The sequence below is a fragment of the Medicago truncatula genome, chromosome 3 (assembly GCF_003473485.1).
Source record: "Medicago truncatula cultivar Jemalong A17 chromosome 3, MtrunA17r5.0-ANR, whole genome shotgun sequence".
NCBI lineage: Eukaryota > Viridiplantae > Streptophyta > Magnoliopsida > Fabales > Fabaceae > Medicago > Medicago truncatula.
In genome coordinates, this window is record NC_053044.1 from 33847248 (window position 1) to 33869141 (window position 21894).

The following is a 21894-nucleotide window of genomic DNA, read 5'->3' on the forward strand; positions in this document are numbered from 1 at the left end:
TTTGATGCTTAAATGTATGCGATATTTGACATTATAGCCCATGAATGCATTGAAATTGCAAATACTTTTTAAATGTGACTTTTTTGTTAGTAATTTTATGTACTAAAATAAACAATGAAGAAATATATCCGAGTTTTAAATTGACGATTTAAAAATAAATTCAAGAATAAAAACTAATAAAAAAGATATACATAAATGTATTTGCAATTTCGATACATCTAAGTATTAATACGACAGTTTTCTAAAAAAAAAATGTATTAATACGGCACTTAGGTATACATTTATGTATCAAATGTTTAAATTGCTCAAAAACTACTAACCTTTGTTGGGGTTTGGTTATCCCATCTTTACTTTGATGAGATGAGATTATTTTAATGGGATGGGATTACCTCTCTTTGATGAAATTTATTGTTTTGCAAAGTTGATCAATGAAAAATTTGTAGTAAAATCATAAGTTAAAAATAATGTTGTTAAACTTTAGAATTAATTTAGATGTTGTTTTTTTCTTCTCGAAATCAATTGTGAATAATACTAGACTACACTTATGAGTGCTTTGTTGTTTGATGATTTCTTCATAGGTCCTTTGAACAAATTCCTCCTTTTCCTCCTCCTTGTGAGTAGGTCATAATTTTTTCCCCTCATACATGCTCCGTTATATTGCGACTCTTCTTATTGATGAGGGCAAAAGAGTAAATGGATGACTTATATTTATAGACCTGAAATAATTAGAAAAAAAAATCAGAAAAAATCATTTTATTTTATCACTTTTTTTTTTTTGTGGACACACGAGAAGCGGAGTGTTCGGCATACATGCAATATCTCCCTAAACTCACGTGGATACTTCTTTCTTCTCTCCAACCAGAAAAAAACTCCAATTCACAGTTTCATCAATTCCTCCTTTTTTTTCTTCCCAAATCCAACCCACATGCAAGAGTATAATTGGAGATGTGAATCAAGGATTTGATCTATCATCAATTTGAGGTGGCTTTCCTTATTCCTTCTTGATTATTTTGTGATTAAAACTGAATATTTAGGTTTCGAGATTTTAGTCTATCAATGTAAAAAGTCATGACTTTTGATAATAATTGGGTTCTGCTCATGCTTATAGATTGTCAATTTCTGCTTCTGCTTATTGCTTATGCTTATAGGTTCTTAATCTTTGCATAACTTACAGTTTCTGAACATTGGTGTAGTTGATTTAATCTTATTTAAGTGACGTGTTCTTGATGTTGATCTCCCTTTCACTTCAATTGAGATGAACTTTTAGTACATACGATAACTAAGAGTAGAATTGGGTTTGTCATTGTAGGTTTTGGTGTAAAACGATACAAAAAATAGTGTTACTACCAGGATGCTTAAGCTGAAATTTTAGAGATTTTGTAATGTGATAATTTTTTGATGAAATGATTGATAGTTGTGATCATGATAAGTGTTTGTGCTATAAGCTATAAATAAGTTGTTTATCCAAAAAAAATTAAATGTTTTAAAACATTGAAGTGGATGAGATTTTTTAAAAAATAATAGAATGACCGCTTACCATGTTTTCAAAAAAGTTGCTGTATACAACTTTTTGTACTATGAGCGCTTATCATATTTTAAAATAAATTGCAGAAAGAAAAAAATTCTGGAAAATAAAATTGGAAAAAAAGTTTGAAAAAATAAAAGTTAATGTTAAAGGGGGCAATTTTAGGCCCCTTTGACATGTGGGGTAGGCAACTTTGGGACTAATAAAAAATGGGGCTCATTAACTTGGAATATTTTAGGCCCCCTTGACATTGGAGTTAGGGGCCAAATTGTTAAGGTCCCATAAATTGAGTGCTCTAAGTATGCCCAATGTTGTTTGATTTCTGTTTGGGACAGGTTTCACATGTTGTCGTGTGTATGTTTATAGTTTTTATGTAGCTGCAACATTGGTCTAATTTACGAATACACATGATATTGTAGCGTAATGAAATCCCTGTGTGCATATCTTTACTAGTATGGGCTGTTATAGTTTTTTGTTAATGGACTTCATAATGTTGGTTCATTGATTTGCATTCTCTGCCTACTAATATCCTCTGAATTGTGTGTTCTCTATTATCCATTCTATAAGAATAATATTGTATTTTTGATGGTAAAGGTTACTCAATAATCAGTACTTCAATTATTTGGGTATCAATTATTGTTAATAACAAGTGATAAAAATAAAGATAGTAATGAGAATAATCAATGTGTGATGATAAAGAATGTGAAGTATGACATAAATGTATATAAATAGAGGATATTAGGTTATTTGAGATTATGTTTTAATTGATGTGATGAAATGATTGAAAAGATGAATTTTAGAATGTTAGGATTCACCCTAGCTAGGTGGATTCTCCGTCTATGACGGGATGTGTAAGAAGGGGCACCGTTTACCGGAGTCAATTTATCTCCACCTTAACATAAGGAAATGAAAATGTTGTCGTGGAAGTGGAGCTTATCTCGGTTGAAGATTCAGCCGTGTTTGTATTATGAAAGGCGGTGGAATCCAAGATGGTGCCTTCGTGTTTTGCGCAGCTGAGTTTTGGTTACTGTTGCGGTTCTGGTTCGTTTACTGCTTGCTGGTGCGGTGAAGACAGCAGGTGACAGGCTGCTGCTGTCTGTTGTTGTTCGGTTAGCAGGTTTGGCAGCAGGAATGGTTTGGAGGTTTGGTTATAAGGCTGGACAGTGTATTGGTGTTTTCTTGGGGTGCTTTTTTGTGGATTGACAGCTTTTGGTGTTTCTTGCTGTGTTCTTCTTCCTGTTCTGTTTCTGAATATGGATGTTTAGGAGGTTTTTTGTTGAGTTGTTGGCTGGTGAGGTGCCGCCTGTTTAGGCCCTTATTTGTACTCTTTTTTCTCCTTCGCGGGTATAGTGCATCTTGTGCTAGCCTAGCTTAATAAAATTTGCTGATTCAAAAAAAAAAAAACAACATAATTTTGAGAATAGGTTAGGTTATCGAAGGTTTCCCACGTTTGGTAACCTAATTAAATTAAGTTCTCGACATATATGTTATCTCGAGTTTAATTAATTGTTTTATTTAAGCTCTTTTTTATGTTTAGGTTCTTAATTTAAACTAATTTTGTTTCGATTCCATAGTTAACTTAATTTCCTGAAACATGCATTGTGTATTTGATGATAATGATATTAACTTTGTCACATTCTCGGTAGCACCGACACTTTTGATTGAAGGAATGTGTGATGTCCGAGATATATAATTTGTGATTTGTTAGAATTAGTTTGACATTGATTAGGGTAGGTAGTGTTAGTTAGTTATAATTAGTTGCTAGTTGGTTATGTTAATCACCTTATAATCACTATACAAAAAACATTTTATTAAATCTTCAATTATATCTAGCAGACACGGAAACATTTGATTACATTCAATTATGTCATTTTCTTAAATTATTACACGTTTGGTGTGCCGTGGTGTGTTTGTGTTGCTTCATAGGTCACATTTTAACTTTCTATATTTCTGAAATGATAAAATTGTGATAATGATTGTAATTTTGCAGTGTTGCATTTACTCTCAGAGATGGGTGTAGTGACGGGTGTGATATTGGATGAATCGGTACTCTTGGCTGAAGGAGATGGTGATAAAAGTGTATCTTCGCTACAGCCAGGAGTTGAGCCTTTAATCAGAACACTCTTTCAATCCAGAATTCATATTGGAATTGCGTATAATGTCGAACTTCAAGACGATAAGGTCAGTATTCTGAAAAGAATAGCCAGTTCACACTCGCTTCATTGCTTTATCTTAAATGATCAAGTAAGTGAAGTTGTTATGCCTGTATGGGGTGATAATGGAAGTGGAAAAATTATTTATCTGGTTTCTAGTAAGAAGGAGTTATTATTATTACCTGAATTAAGAAGGTATAATTGGTTGATTGTTGGTCTGAATGTTGGAGGTGAAAGTGAAGGTTCGCGTGAATATGATACTTCTAATATTGAAAATTTAGAGGAGTTGCCATTGAAAATTTGTCGGTTAAATAAAAAGTTTACCGGAAACAAGTTCTTGACTGTCGGTTATGTAATGAAGCCTTCTCGCGTCGAAGATTTTGCAAAGAGGGGTGCATTCCCTTTGTGTCCTACACAAAATGGGTTGATGTTTGTGCCTCTTTCGGCCAAGCTTCCTTTATCATCTCAATTAAAAGATGTTGATGTTGTTCTTCATAAAGCCACTGATGAAATATTATCCATTGAAGATAACCAGCCTACTTTTACACAAAACATGCAAGAACTGCAGAGGTATTTGGATCAGCATCAGAATTTATGTGTGGTTGATCCACTGATTAATATTTATCCTGTATTGGATCGGCTAGAAATTCAACAAGTTCTACTTGGCTTATTAGAATTGAATACTGAAGGTGGTTATTTGATCAGAGGGGCCTGTTTTCTTAAGGTTGATAATTTTAGCGAAGTTGATTTCACGGCTGGATTAGCTGATGCCGGATTGTCTCTTCCCTGTATAGTGAAACCTAAAGTTGCCTGTGGTGTCAGTGACGCTCATAAGATGGCAATAGTTTTCAGGGTTGATGATTTTAAGAATTTAGACGTTCCTCTTCCAGCTGTTATTCAGGAATATGTGGATCACTCTTCCACTTTGTACAAATTTTATGTCCTGGGCGAGAAAGTTTTCCATGCTGTCAAAAAGTCGATACCAAATGCTGATATTTTGATAAAATTAGCTAATGGTTATGATCTCAAACCTCTAGAGTTTGATAGCTTGAAATCTCTACCCACAGACAAAAGCATCATCATCGATTCTGGAACCAGTAACGAGTCTATTGACCTTAAGCTGGTAACAAATGCTGCAAATTGGCTTAGGAGAAGGCTTCATCTCACAGTCTTTGGTTTTGATGTTGTAATTCAAGAAGGAACACATGATCATGTAATTGTGGATGTAAACTACCTTCCATCGTTTAAAGAAGTGCCTGATGACATCTCTATCCCTGCCTTCTGGGACGCCATTAGAAATAAGTTTGACAGTATGGTTTCTAAACAAGCATGTGCTTGACCTTTTTAACTTTGACAAGGAATTAAATGTTTTAGAAATAAGTTTGACAGTGTTTGCATCAGATCTTTGATCAGGTACCTGATCTTATCATGATAAAAATGAGGTTGAATAATTTACCATTGCATGTTTGAAGCTTGAAATGCTTAGCACTTGTTGTTATTATTACTGCAATTCAATGTAATGCGTCTGCTATTTGCTTGAAAATATTTATTTAAAGATAAGAAGTTTACCTCTATTTTCTCTCCAAAATCCTTATACAAACATAGGTTTGAAACTTCCACTCAAATTGATCTTTCTTTGCTTCTTCCATAATCAGAAGAAAAAAAAGTCAACTTTGGGTCAGCTATGCCTAAACATCAAACCTAATCTAAGCACTGGAAATGCTAAAATGCATAGACATATTTATGAATACATATGCTAAAGAGTTGAGGACAAAATTAACTTGCTTCAGAAGCAACCACACAGAAGGGTTAACTTTGCTTCTGGTTAAGTAACTAACTAGTACTATTGAGTATTGACAAGTAAGACTATTAAGCTGTTGCTTCTTCATGAATTTCTCCTTCTTCCACTGGGCTGAAACTCACACGTTTCTGGAAATTCAAATTCAAGAAGTAACATTAACTTAGTTTCACATTAACCCACTTTGCATGGAAATTGAAACAATTTACTTGAAAACTATAAATATAAGCTAATGAGCTAATCAAACATTCCTATGATATAACTTTCTTGTAAACTTTAGTTTTCATATTCATTTAGTCATGTCTGCAAAAACATAAGAGTAATTATTTAAAGTTAAAAAGAAACAAATAATTGTAATCCTCGTTAATAACGGATTATATATATATATATATATATATATATATATATAATATGTTGTAGTCGTAATTGCTTGAAAGATGCAACTTTGAACAAATCATTTTTTACTTTAACTAGAACTTTTCAATAATGTTAAAAGTAAACATTTATCGACTTTTGAAGTTATCTCATTCTCACATTTGACTTCATCTTATGTATTATTCTATATGTTTTTATGGTCCAAAAATGAATGAGGTAAGAAAACGGCACGAGGCATGTTACAATGTTAGATAGATTAACAAGAAACGTCATAAGCAACAACATACAAGAAGGAAAATATTCATCCAAGTAGTTAAAAACTTGCAATCTAATTTATTATTTCCCCAACTTTACTTATTGGCATCAGCAAGATAAGGTTGATTGCTACCTATATAATTAAGAACATAAATATTTTGTCTCAATCACACTTTCTTTCATAAGATTTATCTCCTTTTTTATTATATATAAAGAATGGCTGCCAAAATTTTGGTTATTGATTGATATTCAGTTAGAAAATGTCAATATTTGACATTCAAATTTTTTTTTTGTTGCTAATTTATCATTCAGTATCATCTTGTGGTCAGCTAAAAAGAAATTTATCATGCCCGTGTGTTCTCTTAAAAAAGTAGGACCAAACAATCCAACTTGCAAATTCTCATTAAAAAAATCCCACATCCACATGCAACATCCAAACAAGCAAACAAAGTTTCAAAGATTTGAGAATGTAATCAACTATACAAAAATGAACAAAATAACGTAAGACAATTGAAAAAACACATACCCTTCGTGACCTTTGATTATGAACCTCTACTTTGCCTTCATTTATTCCACCACCACCACCCTTAACGGAAGCATTATTCCCCATATACAAACTTACAATCTTCTCCGCCACCTCGGCTCCATCGCGACTCTCCTCCATCAACTTATCCAACTGAGCCTTAGGAATCCTCATTTTTACCCTAGTGGACCCATCACGAACTAAACCAGGCCCATCATCACCTAGATTGGACCGCTTCACCGAAGGAAGATCCGAAACAGAACGTTTCGATAACATCAAAAAGTCGAGCCTCTCAGTAGCGTTCATGCCACATGAAGGGTGTAATCCACTGGATCGCACCCTCCTCGGCAATGGTTGAGACTGAACTTTTGGTAGCTCAACTAAGAAATAGATTTTCTTAGCCTTGAGTTGTTGGTGAGGTTCAAGTGGTTTAGCCCTAAGACCAAAATGCTTCACTGCTTGTGAATCCAAAAGAGCATGACCAGGATAGTGTTTAACTACATCGTTTGCTTTAGCTGGAGTTTTTAGCTTGAAAGTTTCTCCATCTATTTTCATTACCTTTGCTTTTTTGGTTCTTCCCATCATAACGTTTCCCATCTCTTATTATTATTACACTAGCTTGTTCTTTGTCACTTTCCTTTCCCTTTGATATTTTCAATTTTGATTGGTTGTATTTGTATCTTAGTTTCTCTCTTTGTAGACTTAGTAGATAGTTGTAGGAGATGATAATGATATATTAATACTTACTCATATTTATATAGCCTATATATAGAATACGTTAATTAGTAAAAGGCCAAAGCAAATAGTATGTGAATTAGTGGAAATTTGGTAGAGATTCCATATAAATAAGGAAAGGGTCAATGACTTGATTTATTTATTTATTATATTCAATAGTAGTGTGAAACTAAAGATTTAACCAAGATAAAGTTTGATCACTTGATGGGTTAATATTAATTCGATAGTTACAATATAACCAGGTACAATTACATTTTTAGCCATTTGGTTAATATATTTAACACACATAAAACAATAAATTGCATGTTGTAATTAATTAATTATTAACTAATTAATTAATATTAGTTATAAATCAACCAGTTTCTCAGACCTCAGTTCCATTCCATTCGTTCATGGTTAAATTTTTTTGTTAAAAACCTTATTTATAAATTAATTTAGTTTGGAGTTAATTGTATTACATATGCTTGAAGTTAAAAATATTTTTAAAGAGATGGTTGAAAATGTCATTCCCCTTTAATGAAAATGAGTTGTGTAGCCAAGCCAAACTTTTCACGTCCCATTGAGAAAAAGAAAAAAGAAAAAGATATGGCTTTCCCCTCATGCATATTCTTTTCATGGATTTGTCTACATATTTATAAAAGAAAAACTTATTGTCCCGACATGATAAAAGATAAAAGTTTTATTCACTTTTAATTTATACCTATACTAATATAAAGGTGTAGTAAAAGATCTCAATTAAAAAAACATGTAAATCCTAGAAAATAGAAATTTCACGGAGGAGTAGACTAAAGAGTTTATGCCTTTTTGATCATAAACTCTCAAGATTAATCAGGCTTAATTAAGCTCAACCACTAATGAATTAGATTACATATAAATATGATGTGAAACTACATCGACATCACAAATGATCTCATTAGCACCACATGATGAAAAGAAAAACGTTGAACTAAGCTAAATATATATGACTCAACATATTCAACGAGTTTTCATCATGTAACCCTAGAAGTCATTCTATAGAAGCACACTTGTGCACAGTAAAGATACATCATTCTCTAATCACAAAAAAACCTCCCATCCTCGATTATTAACCAACTTCATTGCCGAATTGTTTGTCGATACACCACACCCACCGATGAGCTGCCACTGTCTTATGCCGTGTTACCACAACTCTAGCCGTCGATCTAGGTTCACTTCGGATTAGACACTAAAAGCCTAACATGCATGTAAAACACTCTTCCAATTGGCCATGTGAAGAAAATACAAAATAACATCCAAAGCATGCTCTTGATGTTTGGAATCTATTCATATTTACAAAGATTTGAGAAATATTAACATATAAAATCGATTATGATATGCAATCAATTATTAATCCAGCCAAAGAAAAGAGTATTCCAGAAGCAGTTCATTATGATTTTTTTTTTAAATTGTTCAACTACGTATGTATATATAGAGTAGTATTTATAAAAAATAATACTAATACGTACGTATACTGCATGTTGCATGACTTTTAACATGTTAGGCAACATTTGAAACGAAGAATGACCATTTAGAAGCCTCTTAACATTTTCTTCTACTATTTTCTTTTTTGCTTTGAAATGATATATGTCTATTTTAGTGTCATATTCAGATTTGGAGTTCTTTTGGCATCTCATATTAAATTCTTGACAATGTGGACTTTATTTACCAAATCTGCTATTATGTCTTCTGCTATTATTTTTGTGTTCGTTTTCATATGTCGGCACTTATCAAAATGTAATATTTTCGATCACTTACTAGATAATCAATTTTTGGATTACAACTATTTTATTTTATGTTTCATTACTTTTATTTAATTTGATTATTACATTTATTTTATGTGTGTGTGATTCAAATATGAAATATGTTATCATACATCATTTTTTTTTATTTTTTTTTTGAGGATACATCATTTGTGTTTTGTTAAATTAGACTAATTTCCATATGTATTAACTATATTATATTTCCAACTAGAAAAATAAAATAAAATATATAACATGACGAGAAAAGCTATAACATGAAAACCGTTGAAGAATAATTAACCTAATTGGTAACCAAGTCCACTCAAGCATTCAAGTCTAGGAACATGATCTTAAGTAATCTCACCAAACAACAACTCAAATGTCTGTAGTTATAACTTATAACTAGCCTTCAACAACGTTGCTAGGTCAAATGTAAGTCACGTGAATCAAAATAAAATAATTACAATAATAAATAACAATTTTCTTTAAGTAAATGTTAAGTGACAATTATTTATTGGTGTTTCTTTTCAAAAAGAAATATATTTATTGGTGTTACACGTACATGACAAAAATGAAGACTGCCCTTTAATCATTTTCTTAAATAGGCTGTCATCATAATTTGATAGGAACAACATATATTATATGTAGGATCGGGATTCGAACCTTAAATATCGTACATATTCGATGAATTTCTAGACACTAGGCCTATTTGCCAAAAATAATAAACAGAAAGACATCGACTTCTTTGATTGAATATTGGACGATCCTATATTTCAACAAATTATTACCTACCAACCACGTTCACTTCAACAAACATGAAAACAAGCACCAATCAAACTTTAGTATATCCCTTCAAAAAAAAAAACTTTAGTATAGTAGCTTGGACCAACCCAACCTAATGTCTAAGACACCTTTTTAAGCTTTCACTTTCACTAAATAATTTTATTTCAGGGTTTTAATTCCAAACAAAACTCTTATTTTTAATGAGAGAAAGAATTTACAAAAGACTATGGAACTAATATAGAAATAATGCATCTTATTAATTACATATTAAATTGAAACTTAAGATGTAAAGACAAACACAAAGATCAAATAATCGCTCAAATGAGCATGTTTATTTTTTTGGTGGTGATATATATATTTTGGTAGTGAAATGAGCATTTTCAATTCTTTCAAATAAAGCTTTTGGTGGTGAAATGAGCATGTTCAATTCATTCAAATAAAGCTTTAAAACAACGACAACATGAAAATGTTATGTTAACAAGAGTTTTTGGGGCACTATGTATTTAACACATTAAAAGTTTAAAAAGTAACCTTATCTATATAAAACTTGTAAATTATTTCTATATTTGAATCTTTAATTAATGCCCTAAGGGCATTGGTTAACAACACCCTTTAATTAATATAGTTTGAAATGATCGATTGAAAGAATCGATTGAGTTATGCATTTTTTGGGTGAGAAAAGTTTAATCCGGTTCATACATATGAAGAAATCAGAGCATGTATGGATATATCTGATGATGAATTTAGTTTGGCTAATCGATGATCTTGTTTGTGTTTAATTATATTGTTGCAATTATCATTGTTGATGTTTTAAAATGTTTATGTTGTTGAAATTATTGTGTTTAAATTATGTTGGTGCTGCTGTTGAGGTATAATGTGATTTAAGGACAAATTTTTCTCTTTTTGTGTTTAGAAAACTTTTGAATCATATAATTTAAAAATCATTTCGAAATATATAATTCGAGAAGGTAAAATGTGAATTTTAAAGGGCACACAAGATGTGTATAAGGTGGAAAGATAATTTCTCTAGCCACAGTGGAATTCCACAAAGATGAAAATAACCAAATTAAAATGGCCACCAACTATTGTTGTCAATTTCATGATGTCTACTAAGATGCCGGTTCCTCTTGTTCTGTTTGAATTTTGAATGATTTATCGAGTAAGCGAATTTTCTTCAAATTAGTGAGACTATGTCATGTCACACTCGAACTATTAATGATACACTGCTGCTTCAAATAATTTTGTTCACTAATAAATCAATAATAAATAAATTGGGTTAATAAAAAGTTTTCACTCCATTTTATACATTGAATGTCACACTAGTAAAAAAGTGTTTTTTTTTTTTTATATTAACCCTTTGATTTTTTTTGTTAAGAATTGTCCAATCCAAAAATCAAACTCAGGTTCGACTGAACAATTTATCCTTTAGTAAATTTCATCAATCACTTGACAATTGTTTAGTTAGTAGAAAAAAGTATTTTTAAAATAAGTTTATAGTTTTAGATTTCATCCATGTAATTTAAGACTCTTGTTATTTTAGCCTCTGATGTAGTATTTTCAACCAATTAGCAAATGTCACGTGATCGGGACAAATAATTTTAAGTACAAGGATAAAAAATAAAACTATAAATTAAACAACTGGCTATCCTTCTAGCATAAGGTGTGCCAAGAAAGATAGTAAATATTGACAACAATGTTTCAACAAAAAAGGACAATGATTAGCCTATATCCAAACACAAGAACGGGTTCTGGCACCAATCAAAAAACTTATAATTAAAACTAGCAAATTTTGCTTTATGCCATGAAAAAGAGAGTAGCCTAATGTTCTCCAAAAGTTGAGAAAAGGAGCTTTGTTTGGTTTGAAAAATTCTATCATTCATTTCCTTCCAAATAACCCACGAAGTTGCAAACCAAATTAAGTACATGAAAGAACACCGAACCTTTGTATAACCTGTTGAAGTACCAAATTGAATGAAGTGGTCCGTAGTATAGACACCTAACCATTGACGAACCAGAAATCAAACCATACCAAATTGATTACAAAGCAAGAATAGATGAACGGAAGTTTCAATTGAGCCACACCCACTGACTCATCACTGCGCCTCAATATGACTTACTCCCTGCCAGAATAAATTCACCTTCATAGGCAACCTATTTCTAAAGAGCCTCCGCGCAAAGACCGAGATCTTCAGAGGAATATCTTTCCTCCAAAGCAAATCCGCATGTTTGTTATCCCCATAAAATATTAGATTTTTGGTTTAACTTTTCTTTTTTTATTCTTTTTAAATTAACAAGTTATATGTGAGAAGTATTCATCGTTGTGACTAATCCCCGTCTTTATTCTCTTCTTTTTTAGATAGAACATTATTCTCTTTTTCTTTAGTAATGATATATTTAAGTTGTTTTATTTTATATCAATTGTCCATACTACACAGAAAAATAGGTTACTGTAGTATTTGCTTTAATATACAAACTCATACACACACAGAAACATTTGAGATCAAGGTAAAAACTCACACCTCTGCGAAATTAGATTTAGGCACAAGATTACAAAAATATGAAGAACAAATCCACAAAATACCCATACATATATGCAGGGCACATATAGTATTTTTATCCGGTAGAACATACAGTGTATGACTACTATCTGTTCGTGAATACTTGTTGATATCCCTAGTGTTGACCATATTGAACTAATACATGTCAATCTGTGATCACACATAGGTCAAAACCTTCAGTCAAGCATTTAATCAGGGCCGACCCTAGGCATAGGCCGCGAGTGCGACGGCCTAGGGCCCATGCTCGTAGGGGGCCCTAATTTTTTTTTACAGGGGGGTGTATATAGCAAAGATAAGGAAAAAGTGGGGTGCGTATAGTAATTCGTAACAGCAGGTCTAATTCTGAATCAATTTTTGGGCCCATTAGGAATAAAACAGAAAAAAAAAGTGGAAAGGCCCAATAAAGAGGAAAATAATGGAATTGGCCCAACTAACACACAAACAAAAACTTCTTTTGAGCAATTAGAAAGACAGATGAAAAAAGAAACCTAAAAAGAAAAACAAAAGTTCCAAAATCAGTCATTCTCTCCAGGTGAATTGTTTTAGGTTTATTTTTTTTTTCTTTCTTATTCCAATTCTATTTGATAATATTGTTTCAATTCTCTAATTGCTTCAAGTGTTGAATTCTAATTATGTTTTTTTTCTTATTCCAATTCTCTTTGATAATCATTGTTTCAATTATCTAATTGTTTCAGGTGTTGAATTTTAAAATTCTAATTGACTGATTTATGTTTTTTCCAATTGAATTTTTTATTTTTCCATATAACATGATTTATACTGTACACCAAAAAGCTTAAAAGCATATAGCATGATATTGATTTAAGAATTCTCTTCACGTACTGTACATATAACAGTCATTTTTTATTTTTGATATATTTTTTTAATTAATTGTTTGTACATTGTACACGTGATTTTTGTATTTTTTTTTTTCAATTCAATTCTTGATTTTTGCTTAATTAAGTGTTGATATATTTCTTTTTTTTGTTGCACTTTTATTTTCAGGTGTTAAAACTTCGGTCTATTTTAAGGTGCTATTGCTCTCTACTTCACTTACTACTGGTACTAATATGGTTTTTCTTTTTTGTTTGTTTGTTTGTATTGGTTTATATTGAGTATCTGATTTATTTAAAGATGTTGCCTAAAGAACATTTGTCTGGTAGTGAAAAACGAAAAAAAAAAAGAAAACGAAATGAAGAGCTAATAAAATCACAACAAGGAGCTCTTGATTAATTTGTTTTCAAAAAGGTAGATACCCAAGAAAATGTTCCTAATGATGTGCCAAATTTGGAAAACAACAACAATGAAAATTTGGATCATGAAAATGAAAATGAGGAAATTGATGATAATTCAAATGTTTCTAATGATGTGCCAAATGCATATAATATTGAAAATTTTGGTGATGATCCTCATTTTGATATTTATGATCCAACAAATTGGGAGAATCTTGATAACACCTCAAGGGATATTCTAGTTGAAAAGGGACCTATTCGAGAAATGAATCTTAATTTTCCCAATGACAAATACTCTAGGCATTTCTCATATGCGAATTATTCAAGAAAATTAAGTAATGGTGAGATTAGTGATCGAAAGTGGCTAGTTTATTGCAAACATGTTGACAAAGTATATTGTTTTTGTTGTAAATTGTTTAAATCTTCTACCTCTAGTAACTTGAGTTTACTTGCAACCGAGGGTTTAAATGATTGGAAGCATATTAGTCAAAGACTCAAACAACATGAAAATGGTGTCGAACATATGACTAATATGAATACTTGGAATGAATTGAGAATGAGATTTGATAAAAATCAGACAATTGATAGACACTTGCAAGAAGAAATTGTGAAAGAGAAAGAGCGTTGGAGACTAGTTTTACGTAGAATAGTTTCAGTTGTGAAATGTCTTGCTAAGAATGATCTTGCATTTCGAGGATCCAAAGAAAAATTAAGTCAAGATAGTAATGGTAATTTTCTTGGATTAATTGAAATGATTGCGGAATTTGATTTGGTAATGCAAGATCATGTGAGATGCAAGATAGTAAGGCTATTTCTTTCTTTGGAGTTATTCAGCGCTTATATTCAGTGTTTTCGGGATCTACAAAGCATAGCTGGGATGTCAACCACTATAACTAATACATGTCTCATTCATCATTTATCAGAAGAAAAAAAAAATGATGTAATACAAAGGGCCCTTTTTTCATACTATGCCTAAGGCCTGTAAAACTCTAGGAACGGCTCTGCATTTAATTGGCAAATACATACATAAATTGTTTGTTTTAGAACACAAAATAAAAGCATAATAATAAGCAACTCCTACATTAGATTCTAATCAACATTCATAAAAGAGAAAAAGCATAACCAAACAAAGTTAATATGCAAAAACTAAAAAAAGCATAACCATATTTTTCTGTCTCAGTCTTTATGGTCTTATCTTCCTGGTTCCCCTTTTGTTTAGGTATTGAAGAATGTCCTCCAAATGATCTCCATCCAGTTCACAAGGCAAGCAATTTCTTCATCTTTAAAATCAGTTATGGGCGGGTCATTACGACGGAGGCCTTCATACATTTGTCTTGCAATGTCTTTCATCCTCTGTCTATTCTCTTTAGAAACTTGAACCATTCTATGTAGGGCTTCCGCGTTATGGAAAAGAACAGCCTTTTTCATCTCATACTCATCGTATTCTCCATCGTCTTCTTCATTTTCATTTTCCTCTTCTCCATAGTCTTCTTCACTTTCATCATCCTCCTCAGTATCATCTTCTTCACTCTCTTCTTCAAGTACTATAGGATGCCCTTCAAAAGGTTTCCAGTCCACATACTGATCAACTTCCTCAGCTGTCCTTTTCCTCATGGGCATGACATTGAGGTTGAGATCTTCCCACAAATCTCTCAATTGATCTTCTAATCTCTGAGCTTTCTCCACATCGATTTGCCACATTCTACGTAAAGCGACCATATCACTGAGAAGAGAATCCAATTTTTGCTCATCCGTTTCTGGCTGTTGGTTTTGAGCCTTAAGATGCCTCCAAGTTGGCCTCACCCTTAGGTGTATTCCTCGTTTATGCGTAGTCGCATAATACTCTTCACACTTCTTAGAGCGAAATCCGTCGCTGTCAAAGTTAGGTTTGCTAGAGGATGAGTCACTTGCCTTCCTCTTCTTTTGGTTTCTTTGAATAGGTAATCTAGGAGCCATGATTTTCACCTGTATCATATCCAAGAAACCACTCAAAAGCATTCATAATTTCAAAAACCATATCACAAACAAATTAATGCAACTCTCAGATAATCTAATTACCAATAAGACTCAACAAATTATTCTAACTTTCTTTATCAGTACTCATGATATTTCAGAAATTCAATGATATTAATCAAACTCATTAAAACTACATCAACATTTTCTAAGTAACATCAAATTGAACATTACAAAACTCAAACCAAAAGCCACAAACCCAAAGTGTAATATTCAGAAATCAAAGTTAGGAACGCGTTACTTATTCGCGTAATTGCAAGACCATAACATCAATTTTGTAAATAAAAGACTACTAAAAAAGGGGGCCAAATTAGGTCACAATCAAACCCTAATCCATCAATTCCTCAATCATTCTTTACCACAGAAAAATTCATAAACTTGAAGTGAAAAACACATTATTCCCAACATTAATTTCATATCGAACCAAAGAATATGATAAATCAGTTTATAACACCAAAATCCCAAACAAATGAATCTTCCACCGTAATCACAAATTCAAGTGACTAAGTGTAACAAATCATATTTGATATTATTCAGAATAAATAATAAAATAATGTTTGGCGATTATTGTTTAACTAACTAAAGCATAAAAGAACCCAATAGGAAAAAAATATAGTAACGAGGTTACCTGATTAGAATGATGAAGGAGAAAGAAGAAAGCATAAAGTAACAAATGAGTGAATAGTGTTGTAATAGTAATAGTAACCGTAAAAGCGAGTAAAGAGAAGGTTTTGGTGTTACTTGAAGTGAAAATGAGAAGAGGAAAGGTTTGAGCGCGAATGAAAACTTCCCGCCATGTGATGTCCTACAAATTTGTTTGGGCTGTGAGGTGGCCCTAAGCCATAAGTGAAATATTTGTACTCTTTTTTTATATTAAACTTTTATATGTGTTTAGTTTCTGTAAATAGGAGTCATTTAAAAATTGGTTTTTGTTTTTCTTAATCCTGATATTTTGTCATGTCAAAATTTAATCATTTAAAATTTCGTCCCTCTGTCCACTTGATCACTGCCACGTCACTAATTACAGAAGTATTTTTTATAATTTCACGTTTGTAATTACAGTGATGTGACAATAATTAATCGGGCTGAGGGATCAATTTTTAAATGATTAAATTTTGGCAGGGCAAAATGCCAGAATTAAAGAATACATGGACCATTTTTTAAATGACTCCTATTTACAAGGACTAAACACATGTAAAAATCTTATATTAATTAATCCAATATTTCTCATAATAAAAGGATCTTTTAATTAGTTGAGTCATAAGGTAAGTAAAATCATCAAAAATCTAAGAATTGAACTTAGTTTCTGCTTAATAATTGGTCATTTTGTAAAGTTTTTTTCACTAACATAGCCAAAAATGATGTCCTCCAAATATTATTATTATTATTATTATTGTTTTGGGTTTAATTTTAGAAAATAAACAAAATAGTTATGATCTGGAAAATAAAATGGATGTGTAAATTTTGATTCACATGTCATATGCTTAGTTAGCGTTGACTAACGGCCATTTGGCGGAATGACTCAATTGAAAAAATATATTAGTTGAAGGACTCAATTGCATATATTTTTTTAGTTTACAGACCTATTTAAAAATTCCCAAATAGTTTAGGGACCTTCAGATTAATTAAAACTTTTTTTAATTATTATATAAAGTTATAAGTTGGTGGATTTGTTTTGGATGTATGATATTAATCTCATATTTTAGTGTAGGATTCCTAATGAATTGCTCCCTTGTCATCACAGTTACTTAAAATTTTAGAAGATATCTTACTTTATGGCTATAGATTATAGGCAGGGGCAATTTTACCCCAGCTAGCCCGGGCACGCACCCGGGCTCAACCCATACTTTCTTTATATCGCTACAAGAAATTTGACTTTTAGTGACAGCCAAAATTCGTCACTATAGGGTAAATTTCCGTAGTTAAATCTGTCTGTCATTGCTAAATGATTGTCACTACAAGTTTTCCACCTTTACATACGGAAAAAACCGTAGGTAAATTATAAGGAGACCATTTTAAAAACATCATAACCTATACCTACGGTTGCGGCTGTCACTAAAACTTATCGTTGTTTTATTTTGCCCAGACTCCAAAAAATTCCTGACTCCACCACTAATTAGAGGTGTTTACTGGGGTGGGTGTTTGTTTACTTATTCAACATATTCACTATTGGTTACTCTTTAGTTTGTTTGTAATTCTTTGGCCTATTATTTGGCACCTCTTTTGCTAAATACAAGCTTTGTTTCATAAATAATTTAGCTTATATAAAAAAAATCTCATTCTATTCTCCCTTTTCATTTCATATTGTGCAAATCCTCTGAAATATTTGACTGATTTATTACTGCTTCTAATAATCAGAGGACATTGATTTGAGATTATTGTTAGAATGGAAACTCATTTCGAAAGAATAAAAAATAGACGCAACCAATGGAAGGTTTGGTAGGTCAAATGGTTTGAGCTAAGTGCTAAAAGAAGCACTACTATTATGTAGTGTACAACTTGTATTGTATTCTCCCTGTGTGATTTAAATTTTCTTAAACCATATTGTTCATAAGTTGTAAGAAATTAAGCAGTTAAAAGTTGCCTCATTTATCACCTTTTTCAGGATATACACTGGAGAGTTATTAAAAGGGTAATGAAATATTTATATTAAATTATGACAGAATATGCAGAATTAGACATGAGAGAGTAAAAAGGACATATTTATCCTAACTCAATAGCAACATAATTAATTTGAAGGGTGATAACCATGGTAGTATCCATGCATGTTGTCCATAACAGATGACGGTCCAAGGAAGTTATATGGCCATCCTTGATTCCCTAAGCCAGAGTAATTAGTTCCATAAATACTCTCTTCAAAACTTTCCGGCCTTTTCCATTTGGGATATTCATTGATTCTAGTCACATTTGCATTGGCCACATTGTCAAAAGTTTCAGAAGACAAAGGTGTTTGTGCTGCCAAATGTTGATTGATATTATGATTATAAAACCATTCAGGTCCATAGCTATCTTTGTCATAGAAACTGGGAATCATATACTGATTTTCAAAGGCACTTTGGTAATTTGTGATATATTCATGACTATTGTCATTGATATCATCATCATCATCATCTGTGTGTTCTTGATTGTAATCTTCATTCAAAATCTCTGCATGTTTACCCAATTTGGCTAACTTCTGGACCAATGTTGAAGGATTGACAACTCCTGTGACTGCTACCTTTTGATTTTCTGCATTTATGTCTACTTCATAGACACCTATACAAATTCACAAATATGTAAAATTAGATTGGAAGATTGACATCAGAAAATGGCTAAGTTATAATTTCTCTTCTATTTGTATATTTGAAAGTTGAAAACTGATAGGGAAATAGAATTTCACAGGTGTTATGTTTCGATTTGCGGTAAATTTGATAAAATCACAGTGAGTCGCCTTAGTTTTGTAAAAGCTATACTTTACAGCTTCTACGATATGACAAACCCAGCCTGATATCAAAATGCATAGGACATGTTTGCTTTATCAAAGTTGTTACTATATGTTCTTGAGAAATAAATAAAATCTCACAGCTTACATTGCCAATGGGTTGTTAGTATATACTTAATCTTCAATGCTTATTCATGTTTCATTTTCATTATATTCATAAATTCTTGGACATGACATATATATATATATATAAACTATTGCAATTTGTAACTCTTATTTTTTTACCAACTTCCTTTTGCTGGTCATATGGTAAATACTAGTTATAACATGTATGCTTAGGGTCGGTTTGGATTGACTAATTTTAGAGCTTATGCAAAATAGTTTATGCGAATAAAGAAGCATTAATGTGTTATTTATAAATTTGTTAAGGTAGTTTATGAAAAAACAACCTATGAATATACAATTTTCATAAGTATCTTATGAATTAACATAAAAACTTATTTATTTGCATAAACTCTTTTTCGTAAGCCCAAAATTAGCTCAATCCAAACAAGCCCTTATTATACGACAAGGGTAGCTTATACACAATGGTTCTAACCTTTTAAAGATAGCTAATATATAAAAATTAATAATTAAGAGAAAAAAAAATTAAACTTTACCTTCAATTTTTCTTAGTGCTTTCCTGACTTTGGTCCTACACCCTTGACAATTTATATGTACTTTGAGAACAAAAGTCTGCTCCAGAGGAATTAAAAAACACATCTCAGAAATAACATAATAAAATTAGTTAAAAAATGTGAAATGAATTAATGAAAAGGATTAAAAATACAGGGACCTCAGTCTTTAATGACTCATGTTCATTTGTTGACATTTTTAGCAATGATTGAAGCTAGAATATAAGAAAATAATGCCTTCCTTGTTTTCTTTTTTCTTCTATGACTTGTGTTTGATGAATGTACAATGTTTGCACAAAAGATGTTTTAAAGACAAAGAACATGTAAAGAGACAATATGGTTATGTTTTGAGTTGGTGAAGGTTTTTTTGACCAAGCTTTGGGTCCTTGCAGTTTGGTCAGGCAAGGATTTTGTGCATGTCTTAACAATGATTTTTTGCACAATGATCATGTGATGGAGTTGTACGGTGGTTTTGTTAGTTCAATCCTTCACATTTGACCCTTTCAAGTGTAGAAAGAACACACACTTTTTGTTTGCAACAGAAGTACTAACATAGCCAAAAGTATTACATTTGTGAGTCGAATTATTAGACTACTTTTATCGGAAAAAATGTGACATGCTCCATTGTTAAAATAATTAAGGGTGCTGCTAACCAGTACTCTGGGGGCAGACAATAAATAAATGGATCTCAATTGGTTTACCTAAATTAAAGTGAGATATAAGTCAACTAATTAAAATAAGATATAATTGTATTTATTGTTTGTTTTTGTAGCACTAACATCATTAATTATGTTATTTATCATCTACAAATAAAAACGATAATATAAAATATATATATATATATATATATATATATATATATATATAAAGACAAGAAGTAAAAAAAAGAACAATTTTTTTTTTGAATAATACCTAATAAATTGAACGTAGCGTAAATAAAAGATGAGCAATGCTATTTATCAAGAAAGATTTTATCAAGAAAATTTCAAAAATGACATGGCAGAATAATCACCCTTATATTTTATCAAGAAATAGTCCTGAAATTAATGTTAACCAATAAAATCTCAGCCTGGCCGGAAATCATGGGGTGGTGGGTGTTATGTATTTATTTTTAGGCTTAATTACTCATTTGGTCCCTTAACTTATTTTTTGGTTTCATTTTGGTCCCGTAACTATTAAAAGTTTCGTTTCGGTCCCTTAACTTATTTTTGGGTTTCATTTTGGTCACTTAACTATTAAAAGTTTCGTTTTGATTCCTTAACTTATTTTTTGGTTTCGTTTTGGTCCTTTAACTTATTTTTTGGTTTCGTTTTGGTCCCTTAACTCTAATACATTCATCCTAGCATAAAGGACCAAAGTGGTTGACGGAGGAAGAGTTAAGGGACCAAAACGAAACCAAAAAATAAGTTAAGGAACCAAAACGAAACTTTTAATAGTTAAGGGACCAAAACGAAACCAAAAAGTAAGTTAAGGGACCAAAACGAAACTTTTAATAGTTAATGGACCAAAACGAAACCAAAAAATAAGTTAAGGGACCAAATGAGTAATTAAGCCTTATTTTTATGAAAGATTAATAAATGAGACTGAAATCTAAAGGTGATTATTGTGCCATGTCATTCTTGAATCTTTCTTATAAAATCATTCTTGATATTTAGCATTTTCCATAAAAGATTGAATATTTTATTTTTTGAAAGATAAAAAAAAACAAAAGAAGATTGAATATGGTATTGATGATGAGAGATATTGAATATATCATTTATTAATTTTAATTAGTTGAAATATTTTACACTTTAATTAAGGTAAATCAAATGAGATCCATTTATTTATTGTTCCTTATCCAGTGTCCGGGACACAAGTTAGCATTGCCCAATAATTAAATATAAAAATAACACGACATTAAATATTTTGATATTGAGTACATATCAAATAAAATTTTAAAATACCGTGGTATTCACTATTTTTTATTTTATTTTTTTGTTGTCATTCATTTGTACTATTATTATTGGTGATACAAATTTTGATCTTCTTTTATAGTTTGATTGTTTCATCGGAGGATATGCCCCTTATGTACACCAAAAGTCATATCTATACCCAT

The 21894-nt window shown here is 31.3% G+C and overlaps 4 protein-coding genes across 4 annotated transcripts; 1 reads left to right on the forward strand and 3 right to left on the reverse strand.

The window, feature by feature from the left end:
- The first annotated feature begins 795 nt into the window (after positions 1 to 795).
- LOC25489286 (inositol 1,3,4-trisphosphate 5/6-kinase 4) lies at positions 796 to 5157 on the forward strand. The gene is made up of 2 exons (XM_013605197.3): positions 796 to 981; positions 3516 to 5157. The coding sequence occupies exon 2, from the start codon at positions 3536 to 3538 to the stop codon at positions 5015 to 5017; it is 1482 nt and encodes a 493-aa protein (XP_013460651.1). The 5' UTR covers positions 796 to 981; positions 3516 to 3535; the 3' UTR covers positions 5018 to 5157.
- A 52-nt stretch (positions 5158 to 5209) lies between these two features.
- LOC25489287 (uncharacterized protein At1g66480) lies at positions 5210 to 7371 on the reverse strand. Its single transcript, XM_013605198.3, has 2 exons — positions 6633 to 7371; positions 5210 to 5607 (listed from the first exon to the last, which is right to left on the reverse strand). Exons 1-2 carry the CDS (start codon positions 7224 to 7226, stop codon positions 5548 to 5550), a joined length of 654 nt encoding a protein of 217 aa, XP_013460652.1. The 5' UTR covers positions 7227 to 7371; the 3' UTR covers positions 5210 to 5547.
- A 7308-nt stretch (positions 7372 to 14679) lies between these two features.
- On the reverse strand, positions 14680 to 16501 carry LOC25489288 (protein Ycf2). Its single transcript, XM_013605199.3, has 2 exons — positions 16333 to 16501; positions 14680 to 15656 (listed from the first exon to the last, which is right to left on the reverse strand). The coding sequence occupies exon 2, from the start codon at positions 15645 to 15647 to the stop codon at positions 14907 to 14909; it is 741 nt and encodes a 246-aa protein (XP_013460653.1). The 5' UTR covers positions 15648 to 15656; positions 16333 to 16501; the 3' UTR covers positions 14680 to 14906.
- Positions 16502 to 18233: 1732 nt separating this feature from the next.
- On the reverse strand, positions 18234 to 20391 carry LOC25489289 (uncharacterized). The gene is made up of 3 exons (XM_013605200.3): positions 19961 to 20391; positions 19785 to 19860; positions 18234 to 18959 (listed from the first exon to the last, which is right to left on the reverse strand). Exons 1-3 carry the CDS (start codon positions 19994 to 19996, stop codon positions 18433 to 18435), a joined length of 639 nt encoding a protein of 212 aa, XP_013460654.1. The 5' UTR covers positions 19997 to 20391; the 3' UTR covers positions 18234 to 18432.
- Positions 20392 to 21894: the final 1503 nt, after the last annotated feature.

What these genes read in the sequence shown, in the direction of transcription:
- LOC25489287 (XM_013605198.3), bottom strand. Translation starts at nt 7,226, where the DNA reads ATGGGAAACGTTATGATGGGAAGAACCAAAAAAGCAAAGGTAATGAAA. An exon ending in ATAATCAAAGGTCACGAAGG is followed by an intron (nt 5,608 to 6,632) that starts GTATGTGTTTTT and finishes TTGAATTTCCAG; the next exon opens with AAACGTGTGAGTTTCAGCCC.
- LOC25489288 (XM_013605199.3), bottom strand. Translation starts at nt 15,647, where the DNA reads ATGGCTCCTAGATTACCTATTCAAAGAAACCAAAAGAAGAGGAAGGCA.
- LOC25489289 (XM_013605200.3), bottom strand. Translation starts at nt 19,996, where the DNA reads ATGTCAACAAATGAACATGAGTCATTAAAGACTGAG. An exon ending in ATGAGTCATTAAAGACTGAG is followed by an intron (nt 19,861 to 19,960) that starts GTCCCTGTATTT and finishes CCTCTGGAGCAG; the next exon opens with ACTTTTGTTCTCAAAGTACA. An exon ending in AGCACTAAGAAAAATTGAAG is followed by an intron (nt 18,960 to 19,784) that starts GTAAAGTTTAAT and finishes GAATTTGTATAG; the next exon opens with GTGTCTATGAAGTAGACATA.
- LOC25489286 (XM_013605197.3), top strand. Translation starts at nt 3,536, where the DNA reads ATGGGTGTAGTGACGGGTGTGATATTGGATGAATCGGTACTCTTGGCT.